This window comes from Syngnathus floridae, chromosome 6 (genome assembly GCF_059516105.1).
Source record: "Syngnathus floridae isolate MCC-2025c chromosome 6, RoL_Sflo_1.0, whole genome shotgun sequence".
Classification (NCBI taxonomy): Eukaryota; Metazoa; Chordata; class Actinopteri; order Syngnathiformes; family Syngnathidae; genus Syngnathus; species Syngnathus floridae.
In genome coordinates this window covers 13845864-13857151 of record NC_142418.1, presented here as the reverse complement: position 1 = coordinate 13857151, position 11288 = coordinate 13845864, and the positions used below count along the sequence as shown (strand labels likewise).

At 39.2% G+C, this 11288-nt stretch overlaps 1 protein-coding gene and 1 long non-coding RNA gene across 4 annotated transcripts; one reads left to right on the top strand and one right to left on the bottom strand.

Annotated features, from left to right (window-relative positions):
* Nucleotides 1–133: 133 nt before the first annotated feature.
* Nucleotides 134–2601, top strand: LOC148396692 (uncharacterized). Its single transcript, XR_015858962.1, has 3 exons — nt 134–342; nt 1228–1313; nt 1422–2601. It is a non-coding gene; the product is annotated as an uncharacterized LOC148396692 (long non-coding RNA).
* On the bottom strand, nt 557–11123 carry slc12a3 (solute carrier family 12 member 3). 3 transcript variants are annotated; one of them, XM_088378095.1, is made up of 27 exons: nt 10975–11123; nt 10114–10264; nt 9873–10001; nt 9703–9778; nt 9472–9567; nt 9128–9267; nt 8755–8865; nt 8419–8530; nt 8199–8329; nt 8048–8132; nt 7409–7569; nt 7142–7249; nt 6920–7043; nt 6415–6516; nt 5984–6139; nt 5815–5914; nt 5494–5605; nt 4845–4970; nt 3931–4037; nt 3750–3832; nt 3580–3654; nt 3371–3475; nt 3179–3290; nt 2273–2359; nt 1629–1767; nt 1080–1147; nt 557–1005 (listed from the first exon to the last, which is right to left on the bottom strand). In XM_088378095.1, the coding sequence occupies exons 3-27, from the start codon at nt 9981–9983 to the stop codon at nt 864–866; spliced, it is 2769 nt and encodes a 922-aa protein (XP_088234221.1). In that variant the 5' UTR covers nt 9984–10001; nt 10114–10264; nt 10975–11123; the 3' UTR covers nt 557–863. The 3 variants fall into 3 exon arrangements, with proteins under 3 accessions (XP_088234221.1, XP_088234220.1, XP_088234219.1); XM_088378094.1 differs by lacking the exon at nt 10975–11123 and having other exon boundaries at nt 3371–3472; nt 10114–10916; XM_088378093.1 differs by lacking the exon at nt 10975–11123 and having other exon boundaries at nt 10114–10913.
* Between the last annotated feature and the right edge of the window lie 165 nt (nt 11124–11288).

Genomic DNA, 11288 nt, shown 5'->3' with positions numbered 1-11288 from the left:
ATATACTCCGTATTAATGATCACATTCCAGCCTAAACTAACTGAAGTTCAAATATTATTGAGTGATTTCCAGTTATTGACGGTTTACAGGAAATGTTGGGAAATTACAACATTTCCGGGAACGTCCTGTGCATATGAAAATTGAAAGAGTGAGTGATCATTGTACAATAGCACGGGATTGGTTTTTACGTAAAAGACAGTCAGTCATATATACAAAATTATATTGCATAATCTGGGAGTGGCTGCAAAACGTCATTAATAGAATAGAATATACGGATTTAGCTGTCAAATTATGGGGATCGCTGGTGGTGTAGGGGTGCACTCGCCTATCTTGTGTAACGATGTGTGTGTGTGTGCATATATATATATATATATATATATATATATATATATATATATATATATATATATATATATATATATATATATATGCGCGATTATGCGTGAATTTTCTATGTAAAGCGGCTTTGAGTATTTAGAAAAGCGCAATATAAAACCGATCTATTATTATTATTATTATGAGAATTTTCTTACTCAAAGAACAGTAGCTCTGGTGATGGACTTTTTTGTGATAACAAGCAGTTTACTGGATAATATAGGAGTGAATAGTACAGGATGAATGCATAATACATGGCTTGTTACATAGCTTGTAAATTAAAACAAACCAAAGTTTCACCGACCATAACGGTTCCTTGGCAAGACCCTTTATGTCAAATAAAAGCCACTACTGGGGTTAGCAAATGAAATGGTTTTATGGTTGTGATTATTAGTCATAGTGACTCAGACTAACTGACTCATTAAGATGTCGATTTGTCAGAAATGATCAATTGCTGTTCATTATATATGCACAAAAAAGAGGATTATTCATTGGCAGTAGAAGGTGAGGACGTTTTCTTGGTTGCCTCTGACCAACAAGACAGGGGATCTTAAGTCACGTGACAGGAATTCCAGCCATGCCAGGTACAGGACACTGGGGCATACTCCTCTCCTTCCCACTGGCATGGTGCTGGGTGTATATATGGGCAGATTAATGACATTGACACTGAATAAAGTAGAATATGCAGAAATACTATTACTCACATAACAATCAGAGCGGCTTCCCTGGAGTAATCCTGCAGAATCTCATTTAGACGAATCTGACGGAAAGACTGGTTTCCACAGAAATGTGAACATGTTGAGTTTTATTGTCATTATTTCTGGCAATAATAACCCTTATCTGCATTTTCAGAAAGAGATATTATTCCGGACAAGGATGTGGGATGATCTCTGTCCAAAGTGGAGAATTGTGGCCATTTTTCCCGACACCCAAACACTGTATGCATTATAACTTCTTGTTTAGCAGAGACCAGCCATATCAAGTTCTTAAAGCGATTCTTCTCCGTCATCCCAACCATCTCTAATTGGCCAAATAATGTTTTGCAGCAGCCATTACTACGAGCGAGAACCCCTCTCTCGTGGGCCCTCTTTCCCAAGGAGCACAGAAGACTTGCTCCATCAAGAATAACACCCTCTCCATAGCTCTGCTGAAATGGACACGATGCTGTCCACTGCCAGCAACATCCTCAGGCCAATGTGGACCGCCCTGGCCATTGCAAACTTCCACAAGCTGATGTTCCTCATCAGACTCACCTTGGTTCTGTTCCTCTCCAAGTCCTGTTCCGTGATCCTCCAGGGCTCCTCCTGTACTCTTGATGAGCTGGAGTCAGGTTCACCTTTTGGGTTTGTGTCCATCTTGAATGAACTCACCATATCCTCAAACTGATGAATGCTGTTACAATGAGAAAAATGAACCACATGTTCAAGTGTCCATCCGAACCGCTTATCATTTTTGGAATGTGGGAGAACAACGCGGAGTACACAGAGGAAAATAAAATGCCCCCATTGTGACATCTTTCCATGCCCATCTTCACTGTGGAAGGTCTAATTTGTTCCCCTCAATTTACTAAACCTGGTGGTGATTCCGTCGTCCGCCTCCTATCGTGATTCCTGGGCCATGATGAAGTTAGCAAATGATGACCAAAAGGCAGTCCTTCCTGGGTGGTAAATGGTTAGCCCTCTAGCAAGAGATGGTCTGGAAAGCCACCAGTTTGAGACCAGACCTAGTTCTAGACAGCCACTACTTCCAAACATCCAGCTAATGATGCCAAATTGTAAGCATTGTTCCCACATGCAGAAGAAGACTCAACCAGAATTTGTGTGTTTCTTTCTTCAGCAAAACAAGGCTTCATTAATCATTATTATCTTAATTGTGGTAAACATCACGACAAGCTTACTTTCCAGGTTGAGGTTTTTGAAAGAGGTCAGGAAGCACTTCTACATCATGGAATCCAAGACGGAACTTCTTGATTAGTTTCATCATCCTGGAGAGAGATAATAAAACTATACTGTAAACTCTAAGTTTATCTTATGTCCACACCTGCAAACTGCACATGGACTACCCAGAGTTATGTAAGACGTGGGAAGTTAAACATTTGTCACAGATTTTTTTTTTTAATGAATTTACAGTGACCACATTTGAATAAGTCTTCACAACTTGTAGAACATAAACTTGCAAAATAATCTAATCCAGCAGTTCTCAACTGTTTTCACCCAGGGACCTACATTTTTGTATCGTTACAAAGTCCGTAAATTCTGTCAAAGTTAAGGATAAAGAACTTTAAAAAAAAAGCCTCTGAAAACGCATATATTGTAGTAGATGATATTTTCAAACTCAGTTTCAAATGAGTTTGATGTCCTGCCAAAAGCATTTTGCTCGCCATGATGTCCTCCAAGCCAAAGGCTGAGCTGCACTGTATTTGCTTACTGTAGTTAAACTATTAAGCCGGTAACTAAGCCCCTCCATGAGTTGTCCATCCATGGACGGACGGACAGATGGATGGATGGGACTAGTAAACCGGTATAATGAATCTAAGAATAATACATGGAGCAATCTCTAGAACCCGACCCACCAGTTGAGACTCATTGGTCTAGTTTGTAACATTGGTTCAATTGTTTGAGGATGTAGTTTTAAATGCACCCTACTGATTCTGGTTGACTAAAGTGCTCAATTTGTTTCCATCTACATAATTTTGAGTGATTGTTTCTTTTTGTATTGACCATTCTGATTTGTGTCTTTTCTTTCCAGAGGTATAGTTGCATCCATTTGTGCAACAATCAATAAAGGTTAAATAAGTTCTTACTCTTCTCTCCTCGCATCCTTGTTGGAATTGTCTCCTCCCACAAACACTCGAACTCTACATTTGGACCAGCGCTTCCTCCGAGTTAGGAGGTAAGGGAGCAGCAAGGTAAGACCTAGTTAGAAACATCACAACATAAAGAATTACATTTTACAGTCATGAACTATATAGACTTGCATTTGTTCATAATCAGACCTCCATCATCAGACAGCCAGTAGACATCAATTGTCCTCTTTCCTTGTTTTTTCTGAAACATTGTGGGCCTACTCGGTTGAGTCTCTGTGTCAATGGATGAAGCTGCTGCAAATAAAGTGTGAGGTAGTATATTTCATACACGAGCTGTGCGAATGAATATCTCGACTTTCATAACTAAATTCATGACCTCTATAATATTAGCAACATACATGAAATGATGTTAACTCCAGAAGTGGCATATAAAGTCTTCATGCCTTTCAGGTCTCCATCAAAGCCTGGGTTTGCTGTTTTAAAAAAGAAAATATAAATTGGGGGGGGGTTAGAAGTTCTAAATATTATGTTTTATTTCAAATGTATGGAATTGAACTGAGATTGTCACCATGTGACTGATATATGTGAGAAACATCCAGTCTCTCTCTTGTTCTTAAGACGCACACACCATACTGAAGGTCAAACGCATCCCTGGACAAAAAGATGTACAAGTTCACAACGACACATTGTGTAGTCTTGATGCTGAATATTCTATATGGTGCATGACTATGTGTACAAATACTACTTACTGCAATATTCCTACGTAACTGTGTGTGGCCTGTGGTGAGTCACTGCGCCAGTCTGTCTTGAAACCCATCAGAAGGACATTGGGACGCATCCTACCCAAACCTGTTCCCTGGTGTTCACATGACAATATTACAAGTAGAAATAGGAAAAATTTGATTTAGTTTCTGTCACATAACAGAAGTTCTTGTGAGCTAGTAAGTTTTATTTTGCTCCGTATGTGTTGCCTTCGAAAACAATGAAGAGCACGGTATTTGGCCACATTGTCACTGCTCCTACATATAGTTGAGTTAAATTATGATCAAGTAGTATTGTTAGCGTTTTGGTAAACAGATATTATGTCCATCCATCTATCTATTAATTCTCTTATAATGTACAGGGTCCGGCAAAATGATCTGACACATTTGTAGGTTTAATAAAATGCAATGAAACGAAAATCGGCCGACCTCGCACCACCAGAACTCCAGAAAATGTGGCAGTGGTAAGACCAAAATAACATTATTCGAAAACGAAACGAAAATGGAATGAAACGAAACAAAACAAAATGTCATTGTATGTACTTTTCGAAAATAAAAAAAGAACTTTTTGTTTCTTTAATTTGCATTTTATTAAACCTACAAATGTGTCAGATCATTTTGCCGTACCCTGTATAATCCACATTTCTCAAATAACGGGGCCACGTAAATTTAAAGTAAATGAGGGAGATGTCATATCATCTGAGAACAATGTAGTCTGTAAAAGTAGGTAGGAGTGATATTTCCTAGTAAAACTGAAGAAAACAAAACAGATTTCAGTCATTAAAATGATGAAAATGATTTTAAAACAGTTCTGCGAAGCATCGGGTTAGAAAGCATCGTACTTGGCAGACAGACAGGCAGACAGACGGACGGGCAGAGTGTACTCAATGAAGTCTTTTGACCTGTAGCAGCATGTTCACCCCCGATCGTAGGTCTGCAGCCACCACGTTTTTGTAAAATGACTTCACCTTTCTTTGGGTCAACCAGGAAATGGGACTTTCACTTTGCACAAGTGCAGAGAGATCAGTCTGGAAGAGTGTGACAAAGAAAATATCAGGAACAATCATGAAAGTATTTGTTCCAATTCCATCCATCTGTCCATCATAGCACCTTTCCTCATCATGGTCTTGGGTGAACTGGAGCTAGTCATAATTTCCTTTCGGAGGATCATTATGACTGTCACCGCCTTATACTATATGCACTATAAACTACACAACAAATTGATGAATAACTAGTTTTGAAATCAGAGAATAGTAAAAACTGTTCAAATGTTTTTAAAAAGAACGGTCATAAAAATTGCTTGCAAATCTATTTTTTAAAAATGAAGACAATTTGTAATTTTAGTATTGACATAAAGTCGATCCACAATTTGTCTTTGCGGGCCACATAAGATGATGTACTTGACCCCAGACTCTGCAGACCGGCAGTTGTGGACCTCTTTATAAGAGAGCAGTAGGCCTTAAATCTGAGCAGCGCCCCTGATTTGAATGCACAACCTCAGAGCTGTTCGGCAGATGTGCTAACCACGAAAATATATCGTATTGTACTCACAGTGACCACATGGCCACAAATCATGAGACTGAGATTCTTTGTGAAACAGCTGACAAGATCCACAAGATCTGGCCGACTGCTGGGAAGTCCTGTTAGCACCAAACACTGTGGTCTGCAATAAAGACACACACTTATTTGCCAACGTATTGAACTGCTAAGAGCAGTCGGAGAACGCGTATAACGTCCAACTTGCTTGAACTAAATACTCGACATGCTTGTTTTTTTTTTTTTTTTTTTTTTTTTTTTTTAATTTATTTAAATTTTCCATCGCAGTTAATGATTCTGGTGACAAGACAGTAGGGATAATATTCAGTCATTGACCTGTAGTTCTTCACATGGTCTTCCACCTGGTTGAGTCCCATACATTGATTGAGTGCAATGTTGTAGGAGCTGGCCTGCACCGACGAGCCCCAGTTCACAGCTAGGCACAAAGTAAAGAAAAGACGTGAGTTAACGACAGTTACTGCGTCTAAGTGTGCAGTATGCTTACCAGGCTTCTTGTAGAGTGTGTATCCTAATAGGAGCAAAACAACACCAAAGGCAATGAGAGCTGCCCACCAAGTCAATAAGAACATGATAACCAGACAACACACAGCACACAGCAGAGACAGCCACTTATTGTAGAACCTGAAGGATGGACGCCAACCTGTAAAGCAACAAAATCTCAGGATAGATTGTGTTGTATTGTGTTACTTCCCGAAATTAAGTTGTGTTTGTTATCAGCACCATGAAATCTTAAAATATTCCTCACATACTAATTTATATCCACAGTATAACTTACAGGTATTTGCCGTTTGACCTAAATCCACACATTCATGACTTGATAGAATAAGAAAACATAATTAGTGTAATGAATTTACAAAAAAAAAAATTAATAGCTTTGTGGGTACAGTACTGTGTATCGAAAGTGTCCCATCTTACCAGGAGAGTTGGTGATTGAGGCATGGAAGCAGCTGAAGTTGATCAAACAGTAGGAGCAGAGAAAGAAGTTGGAAATGATCGGAGCTATCGTGTTCAACTCGGCTGCGTTAACAAAAAAAGAAAAGGACAAGAACAGAAAGGATCTGTCAGATTCTCAACAATATCAATCTTTTACCTTATTGTGCTTCAAAGCCTTTGTGTCCTAATTATGAACTGGTTACTCTGAAATATTTTGTCTTACTTTTCATTTTGCAATATTTTTGTATGTCTAAAAAAAAAATCTAATAAGAGGCCAGTCATTGTGTTCAATTTCTGATTTAGACACTGGTCAAGAGCCAGGGCCAAATATAGCTTAGCGGTTACAACTTCGATTTGGAAAGAGTTTGGTTTTAATTTGTAACGACCTCTAAAATGCAGTCTAAAATTACATTTTTGGGGAGAAAAATCTCATTAATTTAAAAAAATCCGTGACCCAAAATAGGAAATTCTAAGTTCCAGTCCTCACCAATGAGAATGAAACATACGGCAATTATAAATGCCAAGAGGTAGCTTCGCAGTGCTTCATCATTTTTGCCATAACCTTTGCCAAAGAAGCCAATCAGAGGGTAGAGATTGTCCTTGCATAGACACTACAGAAAGCAGAGACAGAATAAGTTACACATTGTAAAGATATATCAACGCACGTGCAAAAACTTCCTACCAACAGATGTATAAGTCTATATAGTACCTGGAACACTTTGGGTGCAGACACGAGGCAGGCCAAAGCAGAAGAGAGTGTCGCACCAAATATACCAGCAGTGATGAGTGGAGCAAAGGCTGACACCATGCTCATTGACTGTAAACAATGACAAAGATTCTGAACTATTTGAAACAAACCTATTTGATGTTGGTCTGTATCCCCCAAAAAAAACCTTAATCCCCTAACAGATGTACCAATAGAAAGACAAGAAAAACATATCCTTCATTTTGATGGTGTGTGTGTTTGTATGTTGACCTGATAGTAATTGCTAATGCCAAAGATGCACGTTTTGTTCTTGATGCAGTCGGTAAAGTCCCAGCCATAGTGACAAGGTAAACCAACACAATGGTTGCTGGATGAGGAGAAGGACAAGGTGTCATTTAGCAGTCCAGATGCATCCCTAACCACACAGGAACCTGAAAGCAATAAGAAAGACAAACGGTGCCCACGCATGCACACACATTCACACACACACACACGATATATGGTTTAGACATGAACTTATTACCTACAGTACTTTACAGCCTTTCCAGATGCACTGTAATAGGTTAAATCCTTCCATAAGAAATGGTTTAAACAAGAGCTCAGGCCCAGAATACCTCAAATTAATTAAAAAAAAATTATTCAGTCCACCGCAAAAACAAACATGTAAAAAAGTAACTGCACAGAATCAATACCTTCTCAAAATCATAAAATATAAAGTCACTAAATATGAAACAACCATTGAAACGTATCATATCGTGAATATACAGGGCCAGTGTCTGTTCTGGCAGGGCCATCACCCAAAAATGATAATGTAGGACCCTGCTGTTATAAGATTATGTAGCGATACAAAAATATGAGCTCAATTTTAAACATCCTTTCACATGACTTTTGTTTCTGACAATACAATACCAATGGTTGCAGAGATGATGAGGTATGACAAAGTGGTCCAGAAGATAGCCATTAGCGTTCCTCTGGGGATAGCCACTGTTGGATCCTGACAATGGGAAAAGCAATATTTCAAACAAGAGGAGACGAGGGAGGAGAGGAAAATGCGACATACCTTTAGATCTCCAGAAATATTAGCTCCTGCCAGAATGCCAGTTGCAGAAGGAAAGAAAATGGAGAACATGCCAAAGAAGCTGCCCTCCGGTCCCCGCCAATCGGGCACAAAATTGTTTGCAAAAATGTCGGCTATTGGGAGAGAATTTCGTCTGTTATTTAGACAGTAAGTCAGAGGCTGAAGAGTTTGTATGGGCAAATGCAACAATAGAACAAATCACCTTTATAGCTAAAAAAACCTTTGGCCTGTTTCTGCGGCGATGCAGGGATTATGGTTCCAACAATGTAACTGGCAAATGACACCAAGATGACCAGAAAAAACAAAATCTGGGCCTTTGGAAGACAAAAAACACATTCACATAGAAATAAGGTTTCTTCAAATATGCCACTGCTTTTTAAATGCACTACTAGTAGCGTTATCTCAGTAATGACAAAGCCCAATGTAATGTTTATTAAAATAATTTGAGATGTGAAGCAGAGAAGTTCTGACGAGATATACTCAGGGGAGCCTAAAGTTTTGGCTACTTAAGTATGGCCTTATATTTAGTTGAGCTTACCTTTGACTCCCATGCCATTCCAGCCATTGATATTCCTAGAAGACATGTGACTGTGATAACACCAATGATGCGGATGTCATTGATTCGGTTCACCATCACAGCGCCATTTTCCTGAGAGACAAAGTAAATCAGAGTTTGAAACCGAGGATAAAGAACATTAAACACCAAGTAAATGACACACAATCATGAAAAACAAAATTAGTTGGGGTGAGCATGCTAAATTATAATGTCAATTGCGTTGGTCAATGAGGGATTTGACCTTCTGTTTCCAAACAATTTTAAAAATAAATTGTCCTTGGCTGAATGAAACGCACAATAATTAGAAATTAATGAGTAAAAAGTTGAAGAAATGTCCACTCGGTATGGCACTTACATGCATGAGGTCTACAACAGTCTCAGCAAAGCCCACAGTGTGCATGGCAACAGCCACAGCATTAGCAAAGGCAAAAATCAGACCAATGGACCCACCAAGCTCCGGACCAAGGCTACGACTGATTAAAAAGTAGGTCCCACCTGAAGAAAAAGGAGAAGCCATTTATTTTGGTCAAACTTAGGCGTAATATCTGTCCGTTCGCCCGCCCGCCCATCCATCCATAATTGAGAAAATAACTCGAGTAGACAACATCGGTCCTGTCACACGAGCAACAATATGTCTTTTCATTTCTTCATGCTATACATACCTTCAGATCTCAAAAATTATTCACAGATGGAACAAACCTCCTTTGACTTTGCCATTGGTAGCGATAGCAGATGTAGAGAGCCCAGTGATGCCAGTTATACATGAGGACAGCAGGATGATCACCCAGGTCAGACCTGGAGAAATATGCAACAGAAAAGGACGAAAATGTCAAAATAATGACAGGATTTTATTTTTGCTCATTTTTTTCTTCGGTAGATAACGATTTAAAACAGCATATTATCAGGTCGGGAAAAAATTATTTTACTTGCCTATGCCAGCTTGGGCAGTTATCCAAGGGAGCCTCAGGTACAAGATCACTCCCCAAATATTTAACATGCAACGGATCTAGAAAGACATTCACGGACCGAATATTGTCAAATATACAAGTTATTCAGCCTGAAATGCTATTAACCACTAACATCCACTCTTCTCGACTAACCATGACTCCATGAAACCAGCCAAATCGCGTCGGTTCAGGCACTGGATCTTTTTGCTCCTCTTCCTCTGAGCTGTCTCCTTCCATGCCTGCAGGTGTTGTCTCCTCGTACATGGGAGGTTGCGCATCATCCTAGTTCAAGGCAATGAAAATGTAGCAGAAAATAAATGAAATGTGCTTCAAATTAAATGAGAACAATGAAAATTGAATAGATGGCACATTTGAATTCATAATGCTTCCTCACCTCATGGTTGGCATACAGCTGGTAGAGAGACGGCCTGAAGCGCTTCCGTCGTCCACAAACTTCGGTGTTGGCGTAGAAGTCCGAGTTTGGCGGGGCATCCAGGGTCTCATAGCGACTTTGGACATCCGATCCACAGGACACAATAGGACTGCTGTCCTCGTAGAAATTGTAATAATCAGACTCTGCTGATGTTGTCTTGCCATCGGCCACTGATTGTGCAATTCTGGGTTTGTATGCGGACAGATGAACGCCATCGCTGATAACTTGAAGCTCCATTCAGAATACAAATATATACTTGAAATGTATATATTTGTATTAAAGTAGTTTTAAACAGGCCAGTCAAGGGGATAAAGACATTGGCTTGTCAAGGCCGTATGAAGGAGGCTTCATTGTGTCCGTCAGTTTTATATTCCACTTGAGACAGACCAGGAAGAGCTTCAGGCTATATAAGAGGCCATGTTAATGAACAGTTACAGAATTCATTAGAGGATCTATGAAAGCACACCACACTGCCGGCTCAACCAGGAATGTCCTTATGGAAATGAAGGACAATCCAGTTAGTGCATAATATCAGTCTTCAATATCCAGTAGGCCTTTTTTCGATACAATATAAATTATATCAATGAACGCTGCAATCAGCATTTCCAACACCTTTTCTAAAGTAAGAAAGTATCAAGAGTTTGACTTTTTTTTCTTTTGAAGAAATTTAAAACCATTTTTCTCCAATCTTATAACGTTCTTGTAATAATTTTAGTATGCTGCTATTTAAAGTTTCTTTACTTTGCTTTTAAAAGTCTAACTCTTTTGTCGGTAAATGCTTTTAAATGTTCTTTAAATTATGTGAATCAGACTGAGAGTTACCTGTCGTTTCTCCATGTATGAGTCACTGTACAGTTGCGGGTCCTTTATGCTGTGTCCTTTTATTATGTGTGTATTCTGTCATATAGGCCCGATTCCTTGAGGTATCACTTTGTTGCTGATGTTGCTTTTCCCTTTATGTGCTGTGTCCTTCGATTATGTCAGCTTTATTCTGTCATATAAGCCTGATGTTTCACAGTACAAAAGCTCGGGTTACTCAAATTGTCATTGTGTTGAGCTTCCTTTCCCAGAAAGAAAGTGTCCCAGCAGATTTAGACCACGTTCCACTGAGTCAGAGACGTCACCCACATTGTTCC